Source organism: Schistocerca nitens, chromosome 7 (assembly GCF_023898315.1).
Source record: "Schistocerca nitens isolate TAMUIC-IGC-003100 chromosome 7, iqSchNite1.1, whole genome shotgun sequence".
Classification (NCBI taxonomy): Eukaryota; Metazoa; Arthropoda; class Insecta; order Orthoptera; family Acrididae; genus Schistocerca; species Schistocerca nitens.
In genome coordinates this window covers 104,411,547-104,438,348 of record NC_064620.1, presented here as the reverse complement: position 1 = coordinate 104,438,348, position 26,802 = coordinate 104,411,547, and the positions used below count along the sequence as shown (strand labels likewise).

General features: G+C 40.6%; 1 protein-coding gene across 2 annotated transcripts in view; it reads right to left on the bottom strand.

Annotated features, from left to right (window-relative positions):
• Window positions 1–2,874: 2,874 nt before the first annotated feature.
• Window positions 2,875–26,802, bottom strand: part of LOC126194852 (rRNA-processing protein FCF1 homolog) — a 58,687-nt gene continuing 34,759 nt past the window's right edge. For both annotated transcript variants that reach the window (XM_049933200.1, XM_049933199.1), the window contains one exon: window positions 2,875–3,753. In XM_049933200.1, the coding sequence (XP_049789157.1) occupies window positions 3,705–3,753 (49 nt within the window). In that variant the 3' untranslated portion in view covers window positions 2,875–3,704. The remainder of the gene's footprint in view (window positions 3,754–26,802) is intronic.

Genomic DNA, 26,802 nt, shown 5'->3' with positions numbered 1-26,802 from the left:
CCTCACTTATTCTGTAGCTATACTTGCCATTGTCAAAATTTATTTGCCGATTAACTTCACTAATCCTGCCAGAATCACCGGTTTAGTTATCCTGCAATTATTATCCGTTTAGGAGTTGTCACATGTTTGTACAACACGTCTTCTGCGTTACTTCCAGAACAGAACTTAAGTGGCTGCTAGCCGGAGACTGTACAACTGGTCCTTAACTAGTGTAGTGATTTGACCAAAAATTTTCTGTCAAAATTTCATTTTCTTGGGTACACTGAGAAGATAATATGCAATCTTTCTCACCTGTTATTCCTGTTAGTCATTTACTTCCATTCTGGTAGTCTGAATCTACGGATTTCACTCAAAATTATAACAACACTGATCATTCGCAGACCCAATTCATTCAGAAATCAACTTAAAATGTGTTCAAAAATTTTCAAAAGCCAACAGGGATGCATTTCAAAAATCATATGAATAATCGACCAACGTGTGCTGGATCCTAGGTGCTTTGTGAAACAAGTTTTTTTTTCCCTCCTGCAACTGCTTGCACAGTTAACAGTCATATTCATGAAGTCAGAAGCAGGAGACTCTACTACTCAAACGTGACTCGACTGTGCATGCACATGAGCCCGTTCGTAAATGCTAAAATGAATCTAATGTAAACAATTGTGACTTCGCACTCATCGGAGGCAATTTGTTGATTTGTTGTTGTGAAGCATTGCATAGTCTTCCTAAAGCCTTTGACACATTTTGCTGTTAGCAGACACTTGCATGAGCACTGTTGTCGTTGTTGTATATGGCTCATTTCCTTTGCAATTCAAGTTATTTTCGTTTTTTTCTCTTGATCATGTTTTATTGTTGAAGTATTATTCTGCAGTAGTGGGATACATTAATATTCTTTGTTAGAATAATGGTTCTTACCAGTCAATTCAAAAAATTTAACTGAAAATTAAAACAATGAAAAATTCATGGAACTCTAAAAAATTCCAGGGTTTTCTCCCAGATGAAAAAATTCCCGAGTTTTTCCTGGATATCCCGGTTGTCTCGGGTCGTATACTCCCAGTTGACATATACACAAATGGCTCACTGCCCACTAGGGCGTTTTGATTGGCTACTGTATACCATTTCTTCAAGCTACCTTAAAATCTACTGCTGAGGGTGTAAGACTTTCATATGCAGAACACAAGATAAGGTGCACACATCAAATCTCCATGTAAAACCTGTGCTGAAAGAACATCCTTATTCTGCATGGGAGAATTTCTTAAAATGAATCCCTCTTACTTTAAGTGCCAAATATTTCTACTCACAATGGAAGTAACCAGCAGCAAATAGGGGCTTCATATCATTTAGTTAAGTCAATGTTACAAGAAATAGTATTTATACTTTGCTAAGAGTGTGTTCAACAACGATTTACAGCTCTGGCTCAAAAATGGCTCTGAGCACTATGGGACTTAACATCTGTGGTCATCAGTCCCCTAGAACTTAGAACTACTTAAACCTAACTAACCTAAGGACATCACACACATCCACGCCCGAGGCAGGATTTGAACCTGCGACCGTAGCAGTCGCGTGGTTCCGGACTGAGCGCCTAGAACCGCTAGACCACTGCTGCCGGCTTTACAGCTCTGCATTTCAGTAATATTGTCCTACCGTAATGCTGATTTTATAACATTAAATGCACTGTCAGTCTACTTCATTCCAGCAACTGAATTGCCTACAAAAACCTAACCTGTATCAATTTCTGCAAAATATTGCACTATGAAAAATTTCAGGAGATATGTGCCAGAAGTATTACAATTTACTATCTATATTTATTGGGAAAGAAAAACTGCATAGCCATCAAAAAATCACAAATATTCCATGATAAAAAAATTCTTTCATCCAAATTTTCTCTGTCAATGGAAAGATAATTTCAATAGGCTTTCATACGAGGACTTCACTGGTGTCCCTGTTGTTGCATGCAAAGCTGGAATCCTGTGCCTTGTAGGCCCTTTCATAATTTTGATTGTATATGTTATTGGGGGATAATATCCTACTGTTCTAACTGGAATTTCATTGGCAGGAAGGCAACTATATCACAAAGAACTGGGTCAGTCAGGATGTTGAGGACAGTGGTAATATTATTCTTATGGCAATAGGTCCCTCACTGTTCTTCTACCTTCCACGGCACTTATCCTCAGTCTTATAAATATGTCACAATATACTTCCTATTACAGTCTGACCTATAGGAGAAAGTTAACACCAGGAACAACAAAAATAAAACTATTAGCAATGACTTAATTTTGATGCCAGTTTGTTACGCATTGTTTGTTGAGTAGAATGCCATTTTCTATTCCAAACATTACTGACTTGCCTCAGAGTTACAACCATGTGCTTTTGATTAAGAATTGACTACACCTATTGAACATGAAGCTCAAATTTTTTGGAACTGCTGATTACACACACCTAAACATGACAAACCTACTGATAAAAAGGAAGACAATGAGATTATTAGAGACGGAGCACAAGTTTGTATTAAAGTATGGGGAATGAAATATGCCATCTTTTAGAAAGGAACCATTTAAGCATTTGTCTTAATCGATTTAGGGAAACCATGGAATATCTACATCTGGATGGCTGGGTGTCCATACTGTTGAATGCGACTCCAGAGTCTTCCCACTGTGCCTCCTCATTTAGTCTCAAGGCTCAAAAGAGGAATAATCACCACCGTATTTTGTGTACAGTTCATCTGTCAGAAAGCAATGATGTCTCATCAGACAGTTAACTGAGATTTTCAGCTATTCTCAGAACAATGATAAGCACAATCAGCAATTAATAACCAAGTATTAATAATGAGTGTGGACTGAACTGGCAGGGCTATAATTTATGGCATTAATGACAAATTACTGAACAAAGGATATACAGGTTTTAATAATTTTAAAGAATATGGTGATAAATATATTAAAAGCATAAATACAAGACACAATTACAATTGACAGTAATATTGACTCCCTTCTTACAAAGCCAAGTTTGTATCTATAGTGTACGAAACACTCAATTTGCCCACACACAAGGAAAGAGAGCAAGACATTCGGAAGCAAATTTCTCAATTTGGAATGTCACACTGACATAGGAGTCGTTATTTTTGTTTACTTAATTATACCTTAGACTGTAAAGACTAAAAATGTAAAGGTGTTCTAAACCTGAAGATTCATTGTCCACCACTGGGTGGAGTCCTTACTGGAAGTGCTATGCTCTTACCTGTTCCCAACCAGATCACACAGTTTTTCAATTAGTTACAGAAGGACCTGTAGTTTAACATGAGATCCAAATGATGGAGCAACTTCATTATTTTATGTATACACTAATTACAAAGAAATTACTAATGGTGAATATTTATTTCACTAGTGATCTTTTCTTTTTATAACTTAGTAATCAGAAAAAGCATACAAGTGTTGTGAAATTGACACAAAATACACAACACGGAATACTAAATTAATTTGAATCTGACATTTACATGGAAAACATTTTCTTACTGAGGGAAATAATAAGCTCACGTTACAATTATATCACAAATTATTGGAACACAAATGGACTTTTCAAAAATATACTGCAGAACATATATAACATATATAAAACACAGAAGAAAGGCTCCCATCATTCCAACGAAATCTCTTCCATGAGTCCAACATATACATTACACAGTGATTAACATAGGCACAAACGTATTTCCTATATTAACTCTTCGGTGCACCATATGCATCTGGCATCCTCTCAATGGTAAACCTACAACAGAAATAGGGACCATTTACTAAAGAAATTACTTTTTAACATACACTAGCAAAATCTGGTGATTAGAAACCTTGCTTCTGAGACAAGAGTGGAACATCTGCTTACCAACTCCTCCTGCAGGTGTGACAAACAAAAATAACAGATGAGGCATTGAAATTTCAGATTTTGGAAGTACATGATATATATACGTCAAAAGATAGACAGATTAGAGGGGGGGGCAATGCTGGAAATGTACTGAACTATACCATACAAGGACACACAAGTAGCAGGAAATAAAGGACTACAACTGTATTTCAGATTCACAAACAAATTTCCATTTTCAACTCTGTCTCAAATAGCAAAGGGTATGGTTGTACATCTTGTTCTTCATAGGTGATCAGTTAGTGGTGGCCAGTAAAGATGACATCTGCTTTATACCAAAAAAATTATTAGAAGAATATGAGAAGAGGGGACTGAAAGCAAATTTTCAAAAGACAGAATACCTATGCAATAGAGAAATTGTAGGAAACATAACCGTAGAGGACCAGCAAACCAAGGAATGTAAAAAATTTAAATATTTGGGTGGCATCCTGTCGGAAGATGGAACAAGTAATTGGGAAATATAGCAATGAGTAGCCCACGAGAAAGCAAGAATCCAGAGAGCTAAGCCCTCCATTATGGTCTTCTAAGACAAGTTGGAATGGCAAATGGCTCTGAGCACAATGGGACTCAACTGCTGTGGTCATAAGTCCCCTAGAACTTAGAACTACTTAAACCTAACTAACCTAAGGACAGCACACAACACCCAGCCATCACGAGGCAGAGAAAATCCCCGACCCCGCCGGGAATCGAACCCGGGAACCCGGGCGTGGGAAGCGAGAACGCTACCGCACGACCACGAGAAGACAAGTTGGAAAGTAAAGAAGATGCTCTACAGTAGTATCAATATTATGAAAAGGAAAGTTGCTACTCACCATATAGTGGAGATGCTGCACAACAAAAAGACTATTCCCCCCCCCCCCCCACCTACACACACACACACACACACACACACACACACACACACACACACACACACACACACACACACACACACACAAAACACGCAAGCAAACACAACTCTCACACACGACTCAGGAGTTGTGTGTGTGTGTGTGTTTGACGAAGACCTTACAGGCCGAAAGCTTTCTTTGGAACAGTCTTTCTGTTGTGCCTATCTACGACTCAGCATCTCAGCTATATTCTGAGTAGCAACTTTACGTTTCATGATATTGTTACATTCCAACCTGGATTTTCCACTGTTACATTCCAACATGGATTTTCCACTGTTTGGTTTTTGCTTTGCAGTAGTACTGTAGAGGCTGTAACGACCTATGAATATGAGTGGCGGGAGCTTACTGGAACTAAATAAAAACAAATCACAGTTGGAGTAATGAGCTATCTTAGAAGATCGTGTAGTATATCTCAGTGAGCTTTATGAGAAACTCAGTGATTAGGAAAATGACCCACGGTCAAGGAGTCAAGGATACAGCGCAGATAAAATAGCAGAAATGCAGCTCCCCTGGTATGGACTTGCTATACCATCCTTAGGAAAGGAGCAGAGAAAGATCGAAGGCTGCCTTATTACATGGCATAAAGGAGGCTATGAGAAGAAGAGAACTACAGCTAGTGAGGTGATGGACACTGTCAAGGGACCACGTGACACTCCAGCCAATAGCGTCATTCTGCCACTTCGGTCTGTTTCGTGCATTGTTATGTGTGCTTTAAACATGTAATACTGATTTCTTTTGCAGTGTACGTGTGTGGATGATTATATTATTTGTGAAGTTCATTATGCCTGACAGATCAGAAAAGCACCAAGTGCTACACAAGTGAGCATAAGTTATAGCATTCCTAGTGTACAACTTCTTCAAAAGAGAAAACAAAGCAGATGACTCAATGCCATGTGTTTCTCACCACCAATGTTGGCAACAGCCAGGCGAGAACAGCTGACATGTGCAGTGTGGGACTGCGAACTGACAGCATGTCTCCAGCGAAGCGAATGTGTCTGTCAGAGCCACTGGGTCAGCTCCTTTTAAACTGCCAGGGAGGCGGTGAAATTATAAAAAGGAACTAGGCAAGCTGGGAGATTTCACAAAGAATGCTTTGTCGGACAATACTTGATACATATTTGAGAGGCGAATACCCATCTGCAGACAATTTAGTTTCCCAAATGAAAGGGAAATCGGATTTTAACAGCAGGTGATGGACAATGCTACGGATATTAAAGAAAATGGGTTTTTTACATTGTAATATTGATGACTGGAAAAAATTCCTTATGGAAAAAAGTGATATTGTAACCACAAGGAGAGTATTTTTAAGAAGAATGCAGGAGATTCGAGACAGTGGGACTCTCACATTTATTATATCGATGAAATCTATGTGAACCAAAATGATGCAAGGTCAGTGTGCTGGAAAATGAGAGACAGATTTGGTGGTCTTAAGGTCATAGTAGGTAAAGCTAATTGACTTACTATCATACATGCAGGATCAATGGACACAGGCTTTATTTCTGGGAGTAAACTAATAATTAAGGCTTCATAGTCAAAGAGCTCTGAGGTTTACCATAGTGAGATAACATACAGTTTATTTAAACAATGGTTTACAAAATGATTGTCTGCCCTTCGTGATCTCGCGGTAGCGTTCTCGCTTCCCGAGCACGGGGTCCTGGGTTCGATTCCCGGCGGGGTCAGGGATTTTTCCTGCCTCAAGATGACTGGGTGTTGTTGTGTCGTCTTCATCATCATCATTCATCCCCATTACGGTCGGAGGAAGGCAATGGCAAACCACCTCCATTAGGACCTTGCCTAGTAAGGCGGTGCGGGTTTCCCGCATCGTTCCCCTACGTTCTGTAAAGAAGCATGGGACTTCATTTCCATTTTTTCATTTCCATATTACAAAATGATTATTGCCATACCTCCACCAAAATTCAGTTATTGTTGTGGACAACACTAGTGTCCACTCAGTGCAGCTCAACGAAGTCCTTGCTACCCATACCAGAAAGTCAGATATTATCGCTTGATTATCAAGTAATAACATTCCTCACAGTCCATCATGAACCATGGTGGAACTGGTGCTGCTTGTCAACACAAATAAGCCAGCTTACCATGCCTGTGAGAGTGATGACATCGCTAAACAACATGGGCACCAAGTAATTAGATTACCACTGTCATTACAAACCCATCAAGACGATATGGGCGCAGTTGCAAGCTTGCATCACAGAAAAGAACAATAACTTTAAATTTGCAAATGTTGAGAGTCTTACAGTTGCAGCAATCGAGAGCATCACAATTTCTGCATGGGTGGAGTGTGTAAGGTATGGAGAAAAATTACAGCCTGACTATCAACAAGAAATTAGTATGGACTGTATTACGGAGCCTTTTGTAATAAACCTCAGCGAGTCAGACTCGTTGCAGTCTGACAGCAAAGAAGATGGTGTCAATTTATTGGTTTGAAGTTGGTAAGGACTAAATTCATTGCCTTGTCTATGTGGCAGTTTGATCTGTGGCAGCATATGAAACTATGATTATGCAGTTTTATATTTTGTATGTGTAGAGACAAACAGTGAATGCCATTAGCTATCGTACGTGTACAAGGAAATAATTCCTTACATTTCACAAAACCAGTTGTTTTTTATTTTGTTATGATTTGACAAATGGGCAGTTACACGATTAGTTACACAAATAGTTCATTCAGTTGACCTGAATATATAAAGCACAAGTTTATGATCAACAGTTAACAATATTTCAAAATAATTAATGTCACTGTTGAGTAACATATAGCACATTGTTCATAATTTCAATCAGACATATTTCAGCCTTATTACAAACTGATCAAAAGGCTTCTCTTATTTAGTTCCAAATATCTTCTCACATGACTGCCTGTCTTGGCTGGTCCAGGTATACTTTGCTAAAATGTGTCGTCTGTAATTTCTGTAGCATCAAGTTGCTACTGAAATTCATTCTCATTGCTGTCGTTTCTGCTTGAGCACATTATTTTCACTTCCACAGTTAGAGTCATTTCTACATTTACATCTATAGTCTGCAAACCATCGTGAGATGCGTGGCAGAGGGTACATCCCACCGAACCAGTTATTAGGGCTTCTTCCTGTTCCATTCACATATGGAGTGCGGGAAGAATGATTGTTTTAATGCTCTGCGTGTGCAGTAATTATTCTAATCTTATCCTCACAATCCCTATGTGGTACATTTGTAGAGAATCATTTACAATTGGTTCTTGCAAATTTGTAAATAGACTTTCTCGAGATAGACATAAACTATCTTCATGAGTCTTCCAGTTCAGTTCCTTCAATACCTCTGTGACACTCTCCCACAGATTAAACTCACCTGTGAACATTTGTGCTACTCTTCTCTGTATACATTCAATATCCCTTGTTAGTACTATCTGGTAAGAGTCCCACACACTTGAGCAATATTCTAGAACTGGTTAGACGAGTGATTTGTAAGCAATCGCCTTTGTAGAATGGTTACACTTCCCCAGTACTCTACCAAAAAACCAAAGTATACCACCTGCTTTACCCACAACTGAACCTATGTGATCATTCCACTTCATGCCCAACATTGTGTTAACCCACTTATTTGTATGGTTGATTTGGGGGTGGGGACCAAACAGCAAGGTCATCGGTGCCATTGGATTAGGGAAGGATGTAGAAGGAAGTCAGCCGTGCCTTTTCAAAGGAACCATCCCGGCAGAATGGCCAGACACGGGTTTCAAACCATCGTCCTCCCAAATGCAAGTCCATCGTGCTAACCACTGCACCAATTTGTTCGTACTCGTTGATACTATACCCACAGGATATTACGTTTTTTCGAAGAGCAACATTTCACATCTCTGAACATTTAAAGCAACTTGAAATCCTATCAAGGTCTGACCGAATACCTATGCAGCTTCTTTCAGATAGTACTTCATTATAGATAACTGCATTGTCTGCAAAAAGCCTGATTTTACTATTAATATTGTCTGCAAGGTCATTAACATACAACATGAACAGCGAGGGTCCCAACACACTTCTCTGGGGCACACATAAAGTTACTTCTACATCTGAGAATGACTCTCCATCCAGGATAACATGCTGCGTCGTCCCTACCAAGAAGTCCTCAATCCAGTCACAAATTTCACTTGATACCCCATATGATCATACTTTTCACAATAAGCGTAGGTGTGGTACTGAGTCGAATGCTTTTCTGAAATCGAAATACAGCATCTACCTGACTGCCTCAATCCAAAGCTTCCACGTATGTCACATGAGAGGAGTGCGAGTTGGGTTTCACATGATTGATGTTTTCGAAATCCATGCTGGTTTGCATTCTGTTCAAGATACCACACTATGTTTGAGCTTGGAATATGTTCTAAGATTCTACAATGAATTGATGTCAAGGATACTGGACAGTAGTTTTGTGGATAAATTCTACTATCCTTCTTGCAGATGGGTGTGACCTGTGCCTTTTTCAAGAGCTGTGCAAGGTTTTTTGTTCGAGGAAACTACAATATATTATAGCTTGATGAGCGGCTAACTTAGCCATAAATTCAGTATAGAATCTGACGGATTCCACATATGATGAGAATGCCAGATCATCGGTGGCCAAAGAAAGTTTATGAATGGAAACAACCCGGCAGACATAAGCGTGGAAGACCACGACGTTCTTAGACAGACAACATAAATGGAGTAATGGAACATCGCTGCATCGACAAGGAAGATGCGCTGGATCAAGAGGCTTGGTGGAGGATAATAGGAATAAAACAAGATGATGTTCTTAATTAATCTTTGTACTGATTAATACTGTAAATATATATAATCTGATGGATTCCATTGGGCCCTGGAGCTTTGTTTAATTTTTAAAAAATTTCACCCATTTATCGACACTAATGAAACTAATACTTCTTTGATTCATATTTTCAGTGGTATGATGATTAAATTGGGACAGTTCTCCCATCTTTTCCTTAGTAAAGGAACATTCGAAACTGTAGTTAAGCTTTTAGCTTTTGCTTTGCTACCCTCAATTTCAGTTCCTGTCTCATTCACTAGGGCCTAGACACTATCTTTGGTGCCACTAACAGCCTTTACATACGACCAGAATTTCTTTGGGTTCTGTGAAAAATATTCTGCTACGGTAGCCACTGAAGGCATCATGCATTTCTCTCTTGATAGCCATACGCGTATCATTAACCATTTCTCTCTCTATAACCCTACACTTTGTTTTACATCCATTATACAGTAATCTCTATTTATTTAGAAGTTTCTTTCCATTGACTGTACTGCGCGGAGGCTCCCTCCCATTATGAACTGTTCTACTAGGTGCATGGTAACTATTATTTTAAACTTGCGCCAGAGTTCCTCCACGTGCTCCTGCCCTGTCCTGAATGTTTCAAGTTCCTCATTGAGATATGACACTACTGATTTTTTATGTATGTTACTGAGCATAAATACTTTTCTGCTTGTTTTAGTTGTACTCTGGTAATCATTGTTGCCTCAACCATGTCATGGTCACTGATACTAGTTTCAAAGTGGCCAAAGAGGTCAGGTCTATTTGTTGCCATTAGATCCTATATATTTCCATCGTGAGTGGGGGTTCCTATATACTTGTTCCAGGTTGTTTTCAGAGAAGGCATTTAGTAAAGTTTCACAGGATGAATTCCCACATCCACCACTAACAAAACTGTAATTTTCCCAATTAATTGTTGGATAGTCTCCACCACTGATTAGAGTATGATCAGGGAACTTACATACAAGTGAACCAAGGTTTTCTCTAAAGTTTTCGATTACATCCGGAGACGAGTCTGGTGAGCGACAGAAGGATGCAGTTTTCATTTCATGCCCACCCCTGACACTGAAACAATCTTACCTGCAGCTTCAGTTTCTACCTTAGTGGATTTGAGTTTTTGCTTACTGTGACAAATTCATCACCTCCACTTCCCATTTGCCTATCCTTTTGATATACAAGGTCTATTCAGAAAGTAAGGAACTTTTTGGCATTAAAAAAAAAAAAAAAAAAAAAAAAAAAAAAAAAAAACTAAATGCCAGAAATACATTTTGCTACATTCATCTGAAAGAGCAACTGACATACTACTTTTCCACATAATCACCAAACACATTGAGGCACTTATCATAGTGGTGAACAAGCTTTGAAAGACCGTCGTCGTAAAATTCTGCCGCCTGACACTTAAGCCAGTGAGTCACACCCGCTTGGAGTTCTGCATCATCATGAAAGCGCTGTGTTGCAAGCCAGTCCTTCATCTTGAGAAACAAGTGGAAGTAGCTTGGTGCAAGATCAGGGCTGTAGGGCGGATGAGGGAAAATTTCCCATTTGAATGAATTTAGGGGTTCTTTAGTGCAGTTTGCCATGTGAGGTTGTTCAAAAACAAAATTTTGGACATCAGCTTTCCTTGGCGTTTGTTTTGAACTGCTCTTCTAACTAAGGCTGTGCAAAGTTTGACAGTAACGGGCAGAATTTATGGTTGCTCCACGTTCGAGAAAATCAATAAGAAGCACACCTTGCCTATCCCAAAACACTGTCGCCATCAAATTCCTTGCTGACAAGGTTTGGAAACATTTTTTTTGGTTTTTGTGGGACCTTGTGTGCCCCCACTCCATGGACTGTAATTTTGTCTCACAATTGACGTGTTTCACTCAAGTCTCATCACCGGTTATGATTCGATCCAGTAATGAATCACCATGTTTGTGGTAGGCCTCCAGAAATGTCAACGTTGCCCACATTTGCTGTTCTTTATGGTGCTCTGTGAGCATTTTGGGCACCCATCACACACAAAATTTGTGGTAGCCTAGCTTTTGAGTGACAATTTAAAACAACAAAGTCCACAAAACTTGTGGAAAAGAAAGCGAAAGCTCCGTTATTGTGAAGTGATGGTTTTCAAGAATTGTTTCATCAACTTTAGTGACAAGATCGTCAGTCACAATGCTCGAGCGTCCACTCTTTTCTTCATCATGAACGTTGGTTCGGCCATTTTTACACAGCATGCACCATTTCCAGACGGAACATTCACTTATTACATTGTTTCTGTATACTTTGAACAGTTAACGATAAATTTCTATAGGTTTTAGGTTTTTTTGCCAACAAAAACCTTATCACAGACCGCACTTCGCAACTGGCAGGATTTTTGACTGCAGCACACATTTCTAATTTGAATATCGAAAAAACCAGACACACAGAGACGCTGTCACAGATGGATGCCGAGTGAGCTGCTGAGCATGCACATACCAAAATATACACGATCGAGGTGCGCCTAGTGGCATCAGACGGAAACGTTCCCTAGTTTCTGAATAGCCCTCGTACATTTAAATTTTTCCCAAAAATGCTTGTCCATTTTCTTGCTGCCTGTGGTCATTCTGAAATTGTGGTTGACAATTGAATTGTCTACAAAATCAATAGTATACTATTCACTTAAATGGCCTATGATGTTTGTTACATACATTAATCTGTGCAACAACTGCATGTTCATGGCAATATAAATGAACAATTTAAGGATATCTTGTCAAACATTGCCAATTGATCTCAGTCAGATGAAGCGAGTGCTTCTTCACTTGAGAAGTATCATCAATGCCATCATTTCACCTCAATAAAAAGAATCATACATAACAACGAAAAATCCATCACTTTGGCAGTTATATAGACTGTATGAAAATCAGTAGAACAGAAACAGATTGAAATCCATTGCTAGGTGCATGACAGCATAGTGGCCCACTCAGCTGACACCTGACAGTGCCAACAGCACTGAAAGGAGACTCTGGCAATATTGCAAGCATTCTCCCTCTCTCTTTGCGCAGAACACTTTGCTCAGCAGGTGTCTTACTTGCACCCCACTATTAAAGAAGACGAGGAAGCATAGGAAGGTAGAAAATGAGGGCAAAAGATATGCGGGATGTGGTGATAGTTGTAGGAACCCCACGAGAGAGGGACGGGATGGCGGGGGATTTGACTTCACAACATAACTGTTGAAAGATTAAAGGATAAAATTCTGGACATCATCTAAGCCCCAAGAAATGTCACTGCCTAAGAACTGATAACAGCAACATTCACAACAGCCTGTTTACTGTGAGATGAACGTCAAATTGGAAATCACAAAGAATTTATACCTTATATACTTCACACTGATATAGAGATACATAATATGCCACTGACAATGGGTTACACACCTGAATACTGGTTTGACAACCAAACATTTTAAGTGCAGCTCAGGGTGTTTAGAAGATGTCCTTTAGCAAATATTTACACTCTGAGAAGCACCAAGTAATCCTGATTCTGAGTTTATTAATGTAAAAGGGCCTTTGTTATTAAACAATATTACCCTGGCAGGTTAGCAACACATTTTGAGACAACCTCTCGTTTTATTAATGTAGGTATCAATTTCCATTTCATAGTTATCTTCGTTGGTTGATACTAAACTTCTTCTATCCGATGGTTTCGTTCCAATTTTCTTTGGATTCTGACTGTTTCTGGGTGCATCTTTCATTGTTGTGCTGCAAACTGTTTGCGTAAGGTTAAACTGTACTGTGCATCTAGCTCTGACTGAAGGCTATCTTTACAGTTTGGTAGCGACCTCTGCTGAAACTGGTTTACAAGTAGCTGAAGGTTTAATAGCATGGGTATTGTTGAATATACATTTACATGAACATATTCTAATTCTTAAATCTGTTGTTGAGAGTGGTGACTATGATTATACCGAGCAAAGGAAGTTGAGAAAAAGAGGAGATTACAGCAGGGCCTTATATTCTTTTTTCTTGTCTCAGTATATGAGGTTTCCTTAGCCACTTTAATTTCCTGAGTTTTCTTTTCTTCTAAAAACACTGGGCAATTTCTGTTCCAGTTAGGTTAACTACATAAGCATGTAATGGGACACCTTCCTTTAACTACACCTTTTTTTAATATAAATAATCGCTACCAGGATTAATCTCAAATCTTGTATAGGTGAACATTAACTCGGCTGTTTCACTAAAAGAATTTCATATGATTTTGTGTACAATGTACTATATTTAACGCTAAAATGTGTAAAAAGAATTTAATTTGCTACAATCAATATGTACTTAGGTTAAAATTACTCTTCTTTTAGACATTTTTGAAATTATGAAGTTTCTGGCATACTTAAAATTCATATTATTAATTGCACAATCAAATGCAAATAATTAAATTTATTTCTGGATTCATTTATAAATTAGTGATCAAACACTGGAAAATCCAGGATGGAATATAACAATATTATGAGAAGGAAATTTGACACTCACCATACAGTGGAGATGCTTAGCCGCAAATAGGCACAAACAAAAAGATTTCCACATTTAAAGCTTTCGGCCAATGGCCTTTGCCACCAATAGACCCACATGCGCGCGCGCGCGCGCGCACACACACACACCCGCACGCCCACTCGCCCACACACACACACACACACACACACACACACACACACACACACACGACTACAGTCTCAGGCAACTGAAACTACACTGTGAGCAGCAGGACCAGTGCATGATGGGAGTGGCGACTGGGTGGGGGAAAGGAGGAGTTTGGGGCAGGAAGGGATAGTATGGTGGGTTGGCCGACAGTGCAGTGCTGCAGGTTGGGCAGCGGGCAAATATAATTCGTGAAACACTAACAGGTACAATATATAAAATCAAATTTATGGGAGAAGTATCTCAGCCATTTGAAATAAATACTGGTGTTAGACAAGGTGATGGTTATCACCTTTACTGTTTAATAGCATTCTAGAAAAAATTGTAAGGATCTGGAATTCAGAGCTAAGAAGTCACAAAACTGAATCAATAACTCTGGGAAGGGAAAAAAATGAAATTAAGGTAAACTGCTTGGCTTTTGGGGATGATTTTGCAATACTTTCAGAAAATCTGACAGAAGCAGTTATGCAGTAAACCTTCTGGAAAAAATAGCAAACAGAACTGGTCTCAGAATTTCAACTGAAAAAACAAAATGCATGACAAATATAAAAAATGTGCCAAAATTCATTGAAACAAAAATAAGTAAAATAGAGTGAGAAAATAAATTTAAGTATCTCGAAGAAACCATACAACAGAATGGAAGATAAAAATCTGCAATAGATGTAAGAATTAACAAAATGGAAAGAGCACATGGTGTGTCCAAAAATATTTACAACAATAAATGTATATCCAGAAAAACAAAACTGAAACACTACACCTTAGTGGTATAACCAGAATGTTTATATGGATATGAATGCGTAACGATGAACTGTAAAACGAACAAACTAGATGCACTGGAAAGAAGTATTATTAGAAAAATAATGGGTGCAATAAAAATTGCAGATGATTGGAAAGTAAGAAGTAATGAGATCTACAAAAATATAGAAAAAATATCTGAAGTAATGGCCAAACGAAGATTAACCTTTTCCAGACACCTCTACTGAATGGACGGAAATAGACTTACAAAACAAATACACCAATATTTCTGGAAGAAGAAATTGACAATAGCATGGATTACAGGAGTAAGGAAAGATTTAGAAAGAAGCAAAATCAAAGAATCAGAAATAACAGAAGGAAGCCGTTTTAAAAATAAAATACTAAATTTGGAAAAATTTCAAAGCAGAAGAAATAAAAAATTGGGAACAACACGGACAGAAGAAAGGAAGAGAGTTCATGGGGAGAAAATGAGGGAATACTGGAAAAATAGGAAACAACAACAAAGGAAGAAGAGGAACTAAAGCTGTTAACGTGATACTAGTTGGTCAATACAATTGTAATAAATAAGTAGCGGGAGAAGAAAAAAAACTGGATGTGGTGGTGGAATTGCGGCTGTGTAGTGCTGGAATGGGAGCAGGGAAGGGGTTGGATGGGTGAGGACAGCGACTAACGAAAGTTGAGGCCAGTTTCTTTTGTGTGTGTGTGTGTGTGTGTTTATGAATGCACTGCGAGGCACAAGGTTAAAACAGCAACTAAAAAGGACAGCACTATAGAAGGCACATTAACAGGAAAGGGATTAAAATAAAATAGCATAATCAAATGTCCTTAGACAGGTTTGTCAAGTGGATAAAACGAAGAACGCGAGCAGCTGCTCCTGGGTCATCCGCTAAAATGGCATCCAGAGTACATGGCAGGGCAAGATCAAGCGCAGTGTATTAAAATTCGGACAAAATGTTAAAATGTGGCGTACCGTCAGCAATTGCCTACATGGGCAGAAGGGCACCGGTGCAGCCGTCACCAGATGGCGATAGCTGAACCGGCAGTGTCCAATTCGTAACCGGGCCAAAACGACCTCCTCCCGCAGAGAAGGAGGTCGTCCAAGTTGTGGGGAGAGGTTTCAAGGCCTGAAGCTTGTTTTCAGTAAGTGTAGCCCAATCGGCATGCCACAGCGATAAAATGCACTGACAAATGACACTGCTAAAATCAGATGAAGGCACACAACAAGAAGCTGTCCGAGGCTGGAGGACTGCAGCCTTGGCCGCCGTATCTGCAGCTTCGTTCCCAGGGATACAGACATGGCCAGGAACCCACATAAAGATAACCGGAGAACCATCGTCTGCCAACTGCTGAAGAGAGTGTTGGATCCAGTGCACAAACGGGTGAACCGGATACGGATCACTGAGGCTCTGGATGGTGCTCAGGGAATCAGAGCAGATGACATAAGCAGAATGTCGGTGGCGGCGGATGTAAAGAACAACGTGATAGAGGGCAAATAGCTCAGCTCTCAGCTGTGAAGACTGAACAATGGCCATGGAGCTGGTATTTGAAACTGTGGGCCCCGACAATAAAAGAACACCCGACACCGTCATTGGTCTTTGAGCCATCTGTATGAATGAAGATCGTATTAGTGAACTTCGAATGAAGTTCGACAAACCGGAAGCAGTACACCGAAGCTGGGGTAACCTCCTTTGGGAGCGAGTTGAGGTCAAGATGAACGCGAACCTGAGCCTGGAGACAAGGTGGCGTTTGGCTCTCGCCCACTCGAAAGGTTGCAGGGAGTGAAAAATCAAGGTGCTGAAGGAAGCGATGAAAGTGAACTCCAGGAGGTAGCAGGGCAGATACATACAATTCGTATTGATGGTCGAGACAGTCGTCAAAAAAGGAACTGGCGCCCTTACTTTTCTTTCGGACACAACTCACACCTATTCCCAATTAGACCTCTCTATATGTACTACCCAACTTGCATGCCGGTTTGAGTGGTACGCACTTTCTGATACGTATTCGAGCAACCACTTCCCTTTTGTTATCCCTCTCCTGCATCATACCCCATCTCCAAGCTCAACTAGTTGGAACATCTCCAAAGCAGACTGGGGGCTCTTCTCTTCCAGGGCAACTTTTCAGGATCAAACCTTCGCAAGCTGCGATAGTCAGGTCGCACACCTCACTGAAGTCATTCTCACTGCTACTGAATATTCCATCCCTCATACTACTTCTTCTCCACATCACGTACTGGTCCCCTGGTGGACCGCAGCATTTAGAGACGCTTTACGTGCTCGTCGACATGCTTTACGCACCTTTAAATGCCACCCTACGATGGCGAATTGTATTAATTATAAACGATTACGTGTGCAGTGTCGTCGTGTTATTAAAGAAAGCTAGAAAGCCAGCTGGGCTGCTTTCACAAGCACCTTCAACAGTTTTACTCCTTCTTCTGTTGTCTGGGGTAGCCCGCGCCGGCTATCTGGCACTAAGGTCCACTCACCAGTTTCTGGCTTGATGGTCACGAGTGACGTCCTTGTGGCCCCTGAGGATGTCTCCAATGCCTTCGGCTGATTTTTCGCAGAGGTTTCGAGCTCCGCTCATTACCACCCAGCCTTCCTCTCCCGAAAACAGGCAGAGGAAGCAAGGCCACCTAACTTCCACTCCTCGAATCATGAAAGTTATAATGCCCCATTCACCATGCGGGAACTCGAAAATGCACTTGCCCGGTCACGGTCCTCCGCTCCGGGGCCTGATTCTATTCATATCCAGATGTTGAAGAACCTTTCTCCTGTGGGTAAAGGTTTTCTTCTTCATACTTATAATCGCATCTGGATTGAGGGTCATGTTCCCACTTGCTGGCGCAAATCTATTGTTGTCCCGGTTCCTAAGCCGGGGAAGGACAAGCACTTGCCTTCCAGTTATCGACCCATTTCCCTTACCAGCTGTGTCTGTAAGGTGATGGAATGAATGATTAACTCTCGTTTGGTTTGGTTGCTCGAATCTCAATGCCTACTTACCAATGTACAATGTGGATTTCGTAGGCGCCGCACTGCTGTTGACCATCTGCTTACCTTGTCGACCTTCATTATGAATAACTTCTTGCGGAAGCGCCAGACCGTGGCTGTGTTCTTTGATTTGGAGAAGGCTTATGACACCTGTTGGAGGGCGGGCATTCTCCGTACCATGCATACATGGGGCCTTGGCGGTCACCTCCCTCTTTTTATTCGTGCCTTTTTAATGGATCGACAGTGCAGGGTATGTGTGGGTTCCGTCCTGTCCGACGCCTTTCGCCAGGAGAATGGGGTGCCACAGGGCTCGGTTTTGAGCGTCGCTCTCTTCGCCATAGCGAGCAATCCAATAATGGATTGCCTCCCAGCTTATGTATCAGGCTCCCTTTTTGTGGACAATTTTACCATCTATTGCAGCGTCCTACTTCGCCTATATCGGTCAATCGTCCTCTCAAAGCTGGATTATGGGAGCTTTGTATACTCCTCTGCACGGCCTTCTATCTTACGCCGCCTCAATTCTATACAACATCGGGGGTTACGTCTTGCAATCGGAGCGTTCTATACTAGTCCCGTCGAGAGTCTTCATGATGAAGCCAGTGAACTGCCACTAACCTACCGGCGCGATATAATGCTTTGTCGGTATTCCTGTCGGCTATTGTAAACGGTACAAATGGAAAATGTAAAAGTGGGGAGAGTAATTCGGATGGCAATTGCCTGCAGGTCGGTGTGCAATGTGATGGGATCATAGTAGATATCATCCTGGACCAGCAACATAACCCCTCCATGAGCCGGAATACCTGCCACAGGGGGTAGGTCAAAACGCACAGAGGCATAGCGTGCCAAGTCAATTTGATCGCATGGGCGTAGCTTTGTTTCCTGGAGAGCTACGACAAGCGGACAGTGCAAGTGTAGCAGCAACTTTAAGTCCTCTCGGTTGGAGCGAATGCCACAAATATTCCAATGAAGAAGTGCCATCGTGAGAAGAAAAAGAAAAACGAGAAGCAAGAAGGGGTCACCTCGAAGGCCGCTGAGGGCCTGGCTTCGAGCGAGCACTGCTGCCGCTATCAATAGGCGGAGAGTCATCGTCCATTTGTTCAATAGGTTCGTTGGCCATCTTGTTAAGATGGCCGGGAGGGGGAGCTTCCTCCGCCGTTGAAAGGCCAGATGTTTGGCTACCAGCGGTACGGCCAGGCGAAACAGATGACGGCCTGGGGCGGCAACCGCTGGGTGGCGCAGGAGAAGAAACACGCCGTGGCGGAGAAGGAGAACTTTGCTTCCTATGAGCCTTCTTGGAAGGTCGTTTAGTCGAAGTACTGGTCGATGGCTGGGAGTTCGGGGTACGTAGGAAGTCTGGGAGTTCGGGGTACGTAGGAAGTCTTCACTGGACGGTTCCTTCTTGAAGGCCCGTGCATCTGACTTCTGGGTCTTAGTCTTGGCAGAAGCTGTTGAAGGTGCTTGTGTCTTATGGGTGACGGGAGGAAGAGGAGACACTGACCGGGCGATCTTAGTACTGGCCGAACGGACGACCATAGCGCAAAGGTCATATCGCATGTCTGCGTCGACACCTCCCTGGTAGTCCGAGGAGAGACGAGGACAGTACTGATTTCCCTGCTGGGAGCAGTGTGGTCTTCCTACTAGCAAATAGCTTGCGAGTAGCTGAGGTGGACACATTCTCTTCGACCCGAATTTCCTGTATACAGCGTTCATCCTTGTAGATGGGACAGTCGCGGGAGGACGCTGCATGGTCATCCTGACAGTTCACACAATGAGGAGATGGAGGTGGACAGTCACCCTCATGGACGTCCCTGCCACAAGTGACGCAATTAGCTGCATTAGGACAAGACTGGCGGGTGTATTTAAAACGCTGGCACTGGTAGCAGCGCATAGGTGTCGGGACATAGGGGCAAACAGAGATAACCTCATAGTCATCTCAGAAGCCCCCTCTTCTCTCTTTCTCACAATAAAAAGATTGCTAAACAAGTAAGCTTTCAGTCTAAAAGCCTGGAGGAGGCTGAGGGGCAGGAACTAGACAAAGTGTGCCACAACGGCCCACTGGTCGTTTTCATCTAGCCTGTCCTTACCCTATCCTTTTTCTGCCATTAGCCTGTCCTTACCCTATCCTTTTTCTGCCATCTCAAATTATAATAAAGGGTAGGGGGGACTCTTAGGTGTAGGGAAGCCAGCTGCCATAGGGGAGTAAACCCTTAAAAGAAAATCGGGCAAGTCTGGAGGCTGTTAGGTGGCAGCCCCACCACTAGACTAGGGAGCTGTGGCCCAATCACCGACACTCCCAAAAACAAATGATTAAAGAAACAGCAGAAAACAACAGCCAAACGGACTCAAATATGACGACCTTTGGCATGAAAAGAACAATGAAAATAGGTTTCTAGAATATTAGAACATTGAGAGAAGCCAGCCGACTGAAAGAGGTTACAAAGGAGATGACGAGTTACAGGTTGGACATTCTCGTACTTAGTGAGGTGAGATGGCTAGAGTTTGGAGAAATCCAAACACAAGATGGACACACCTTTTTATACTCTGGACCTGCTGGAGAGGATGCAGAGCACAGAAATGGAGTTGGACTTTTGTTAACCAAAGGAGCGGAAAAGAGCCTTATGGAATGGAAACCAGTTTCAGAAAGACTACTGACAGCTCGTTTTAAAGAAACATTCAAAATGTCACAGTTATCTAATGCTATGCTCCTACAGAAAACTCAGATTACTGAACAGGAAAAAGAGTTTTACCTCTCCTTAAGTGACACCATAAAAAGTACCAGTAAGAGGGACATCTTTATTATTATGGGAGACGTAAATGCAAAGTTTGAAAGAACACTGAAGGCCTAGAGCATGTAAAGGGAGTCCATGGTATCACAGAAATGAATGAAAATGGGGATATGTTTACAAATTTCTGTGCTAGTCACAATTTGGTGATTGGAGGTACATTATTCCCACACAAGATTTGTCATAGGTTACATGGGTATCCCTTGATCACAGAACAGAAAACCAAATTGATCATATAGTGCGAAGCAAAAAATTTAGAAGGTCGCTGATGAACGTGAGAAATAAATGTGGAGCTGATGTTGGCAATGATCAGCATCTTATTGTTGCAAATTTTAGACTAAAAATCATAGCTACAAATAGAAACTTTGAACAATGGAACAAAAAATATGATGTGGGAAAACTTAGAATAACAGCAAAACGAGAAGCTTTCTGTATTGAGCTAAGGAGTGCTACAAGGCACTCCAAGAAGCACAGGAAAATGATGAAAATAGTGCTGATGATACATAGACTCAGATTAAGGACTTCTATTGCAATGTGAGCAAACAGATCCTTGGCTTTAAAAACCATTTCAAGAAAGATTGGATGTCTGAGCGTTCATGGAATTTGATCAGCTGTACGAAGGAGATTAAGGGAAAATTAAATATGAGTAAAACAAGACAGCTGAAAACTCGAATGCAAGTTGAGTATGCACCTATTGACTCTCAAATCAAGAGACGTGTGAGGAATGACAGGAGAAAGTGGATGGATGAGCAAGCTCTGAGAGCAGAGACAGCCGCAGCAAGGGGTGATGCAAAAAGAACTGTACCGCATCACTACAATGTTGTCCAAAAAAGGTTTCAACATGAACAGACCTGTGAAAAGCAAGGAGGGTCGACTGTTGACGACAACTTAAAAGATGGAAATGGATAATATTGCATCTGAGGTGGTAAAAGCAGACATTGACACCACCATAAGTCTACTGCATCTATTGTTTGAGAAGATGTGGTCAGAAGAGAAAGGATCGGAAAGAAGGGCTGATTATTAAGTTGCCAAAGAAAGGGGATACTACCAACTGTAATAACTAGCGAGGCATCACCCACCTATCTGAACAAAGTAAAGTACTCAGTTGACTGATGCTAAATTGTTTCAAGGACTCAGTTGAGACACGACTGAGAAAAGAGCAAGCTGGGTTTAGGGTGCACAAAAGCTGTGTCGATCTCATCAACACACTCCGTGTAATACTTGAACAGAGTGCACACTGGCAGAACACGCTCTACCTTACATTTATTGATTCTGAAAAGGCATTTGACTCTCTTAATAGGAGAGTTATGTGGCATACCTTGGGGGAATATGGAATACCATCAAAGATAATAAATATTATTAAAGCCATGTATGATGGATATGAATGCAGGGTGCTACACAATGGGAAACTTACTGAAACTATCCAAACAAAAGCTAGGGTGAGACAGGGATGTATTCTGTCACCTAACTTGTTCTTGTACATACTGTAAAGCGTAATGAAAAGAGTTGTTGATGGTAGGAGAAGAGGTATTCAGTGGGGAATTTTAAGACAGGCTTGAAGACCTTTGCTGACAATATCTGTCTGCTCTAGCAAAGATTGTGTGACATGGAAGAAAAGTTGGAAAGACTGAAAGAGGAAGCAGAAATTGCAGGACATAATATAAATGTTCAGAAAACTAAGGAAATGAAAACGCGATCTGAAAAACAAGTGAAGCTAACAGTATATGGTAGACTCATTTGTATACCGTATTTACTCGAATCTAAGCCGCACTTTTTTTCCGGTTTTTGTAATCCAAAAAACCGCCTGCGGCTTAGAATCGAGTGCAAAGCAAGCGGAAGTTCTGAAAAATGTTGGTAGGTGCCGCAACAACTAACTTCTGCCGTCGAATATATGTAGCTCTACACAAGCATGCTTTGTGGGCACAAAGATAAATACTGGCGCCAAAACCTCTGCATCAGTAAATAAATTAAAAAAAGGTAGAAGACGAGCTTTTTTTTTTCTCCGCCCCGAGTTTCGACCACTGCATTTTCATACATTATCCAACGAAGTAAATACAAATTCCGTATTGTTCATCTTCGAATGTAGCAGAATTTCAATGTACTACGAAAATCCGACTGGCAAGACTGTTAGGGATGTTTGTCAATATGGCCAACTCTACGTTCCGAGTTTTTTCCTACCTGTGAGAAGAGATGGTTGCTAATAGGAACCTGATGAAATGTGAATCACATGCAGTATTCTCTTCACCATAAGAATAATACGAATATAAACATTTTGCCATGTATTCTTTCGTGTTTTTTGCTATCTCATTTAAATCCTGTCTGCGTAATAAACTACGAAACTAGAGTGAGACAACAGCAAACTCGGAAGAATATACGTATCGTGTCATGTTTATATTCGTATTATTCTTATGCCTAATAGTGATACAGTCAAAAATGAAGCAAGGCAACTGACTAGATTTTAAATATAAGATGACTAATTTCTGTGCAGAATTTGATGTACTAAAGAAGCGGCCGCAAAGATTTTCAATCGGAGGAAAATTTTCGCAAAACTATCGTTCAGAACATGTTCTATCATACGCATGTTCTATCATACGCATTTGGTTCTTGTTGATCATTATCAAAGAAAGCAGCAGTGTAAGTAACAACAAATAGCAGTCTCTTGCCATTGTTTCACTAATGAGACGATTCCTCTTTTTTTTTTTTCTAAGCGGCGGTAGCGCGCACAAAAGCAAGTCATGCCGCGAGCGGCGGCATGCCGTAAACATGCACTATCAAAATGCGACGAACAATGCATTACACAGTACAGTAATGCATTTTCAGCTTAGAGTGACGTAAACACCTATAACAAAGAAAACGGCACTTATCAGATCAAAGCAAAATAAGCAATCGATTCAAACCAGACGAAGCACGTGAAAAAGGAAGGGTACCCGTATAAATACAGACGGAGCGCCTGACACATAGCAATGGCTACCTGGTAAAGCTTAACTGCTAAGCTTACGACTAGAACCAAACTACTGTAGCTCTATCGTCTTTCATTTGACCTAAATTGTGTCTCATATTACAATGGACCAACTTTGTTTCGATTTGGAGGTGCGGCCTAAAACTTTTCTCTCGCCTTGAATTTCGAGTCTCAGATTTCAGGTGCGGCTTAGATTCGGGATTTTTTTTTTTACTTTATTTCGAGTCTCATTTTTCAGGTGCGGCTTAGATTCGAGTGCGGCTTAGATTCGAGTAAATACGGTATCTAGAAAGTACCACCTGTAAAGATGGAGGGGCCAAGGAGGATGTAAAGAGTCGGATACGGAAGGCAAATGGAGCCTTTGTACAACTGTACCCTGTCTGGTTTAAAAGAACATCTCGAGACTAACCAAGCTGTGTTTGTTCAATAGCAACGTGACGTCAGCCCTCCTGTATAGTTGCGAAACATGGAAGGTAACAAACATGACTGTAAACCAGCTGCAAGTCTTCATAAACCGGTATCTTCGGCAAATTATAAATGTGAGGTGGCCAGATGTTATATCAAATGACGAATTGTGGGAGATTACAAACCAGCAACCAATCCATGAACAAATAAAGGAAAGAAAATGGAGGTGGATTGGTCACACAATACGCAAACAACAAAGAGCTGTTGAAAAGGCACGACTGGACTGGAACTCACAATGGAAATGTAGACGTGGCCACCCGAAAAAGATATGGAAAAGAACAGTGGAAGAAGACGCTCTGAAAGCTGGTAAAACATGGAGTGAAGTGAAATGTTTGGCTGCCAACAGAATCAGATGCTGCCCTATGGTCCAACAGGAAATAAGTCACTAAGTCAAGAAAGTTACTGTTAATGCTATACTGAAACAATATAAGCAGTTCCTTTCACCTTGTAAGCATTACGTTATTTATTTATGATTAAATATAGTGTTCATCACTCTTATCACTCAGCCCTGACACATCAATAAGTGCTTTCACCTTTAGTAAAATTATACCAACATGTTAGTATTTCATTATCAACCTGGCTATATACATGTATAAAAATTACCTTCACTAAAAACTAAACTTCTCCAACTTATTTTTATCTGTCACTCTATCACCTGTTAATTCAGCACTATAAATCACAAATGAAATATTGCATCCACAGAAATAAAAATTGTAAGTAATTCAGTGATTAATTTTTATTGTAGGAGGAGGCCAGTAACAAAGCATTAGGCCAGGTGTGAAGGATAAATCTTTAAATTTCTGCCTGCTGTCATCACATTAGGTACGAGATACAAAACAATTATTACAGTGAGCAGTTAGCTTTGACAAAAATTTCAATTAAGCAAGAGGTAAGAACAGAAACGAAATATGAAGGCACAATGACAATTATATTATTTTATTCTAGCAACTGTAGCTCTTTCTTTTCAGCATAAAATTTAGTCATCAGTTGCACATAAATTTTATAATGCTTTACCAGTTTTGACAAATTAGTTTGTTATCTTTTCAGAAGCTGACAAAATTAGGGATATTATAAATCTTTACACCTTGTACATAAAAAGCGAACTTTTTAGAAGAATTTTAAATATATAAACATTGAGGTTAAATATATAAACATTGAGGTTAAATATATAAACATTGAGGCTTATCTCACTGGGAGTGAGATAGATACTGCCTACAGGAAAATTAAAGAGACCTTTGGAGATAAGGGAACCACTTGTATGAAAATCAAGAACTCAGATGGAAACCCAGTTCTAAGCAAAGAAGGGAAAGCAGAAAGGTGGAAGGAGTATATAGAGGGTTTATACAAGGGCGATGTACTTGAGGACAATATTATGGAAATGGAAGAGGATGTAGATGAAGATGAAATGGGAGATATGATTCTGCGTGAAGAGTTTGACAGAGCACTGAAAGACCTGAGTCGAAACAAGGCCACGGGAGTAGACAACATTCCCTTAGAACTACTGACAGCCTTGGGAGAGCCAGTCCTGACAAAAGTCTACCATCTGGTGAGCAAGATGTATGAGACAGGTGAAATACCCTCAGATTTCAAGAAGAATGTACTAATTCCAATTCCAAAGAAAGTAGGTGTTGACAGATGTGAAAGTTACCGAACTATCAGCTTAATAAGTCACTGCTGCAAAATACTAACGCAAATTCTTTACAGATGAATGGAAAAACTAATAGAAGCCGACCTCCGGGAAGATCAGTTTGGATTCAGTAAAAATATTGGAACACGTGAGGCAATACAGACCCTACGACTTATCTTAGAAGCTAGATTAAGGAAAAGCAAACCTATGTTTCTAGCATTTGTTGACTTAGAGAAAGCTTTTGACAATGTTGACTGGAATACTCACTTTCAAATTCTGAAGGTGGCAGGGGTAAAATACAGGGAGCAAAAGGCTATTTACAATTTGTACAGAAACCAGATGGCAGTTATAAGAGTCGAGGGACATGAAAGGGAAGCAGTTGTTGGGAAGGGAGTGAGACGGGGTTGTAGCCTCTCCCCGATGTTATTCAATCTGCATATTGAGCAAGCAGTGAAGGAAACAAAAGAAAAATTCAGAGTAGGAATACAAATCCATGGAGAAGAAATAAAAACTTTGAGGTTCGCCAATGACATTGTAATTCTGTCATAGACAGCAAAGGACTTGGAAGAGCAGTTGAACGGAATGGATACTGTCTTGAAGGGAGGATATAAGATGAATATCAACAAAAGCAAAACGAGGATAATGGAATGTAGTCGAATCAAGTCGTGTGATGCTGAGGGAATTACATTAGGAAATGAGACACTTAAAGTGGTAAAGGAGTTTTGCTATTTGGGGAGCAAAATAACTGATGATGGTCGAAGTAGGGACGATATAAAATGTAGACTGGCAATGGCAAGGAAAGCGTTTCTGAAGAAGAGAAATTTGTTAACATCGAGTATAGAATTGTCAGGAAGTCGTTTCTAAAAGTATTTGTATGGAGCGTAGCCATGTATGGAAATGAAACATGGACGATAAATAGTTTGGACAAGAAGAGAATAGAAGCTTTCAAAATGTGGTGCTACAGAAGAATGCTGAAGATTAGATGGGTAGATCACGTAACTAATGAGGAAGTATTGAATAGGATT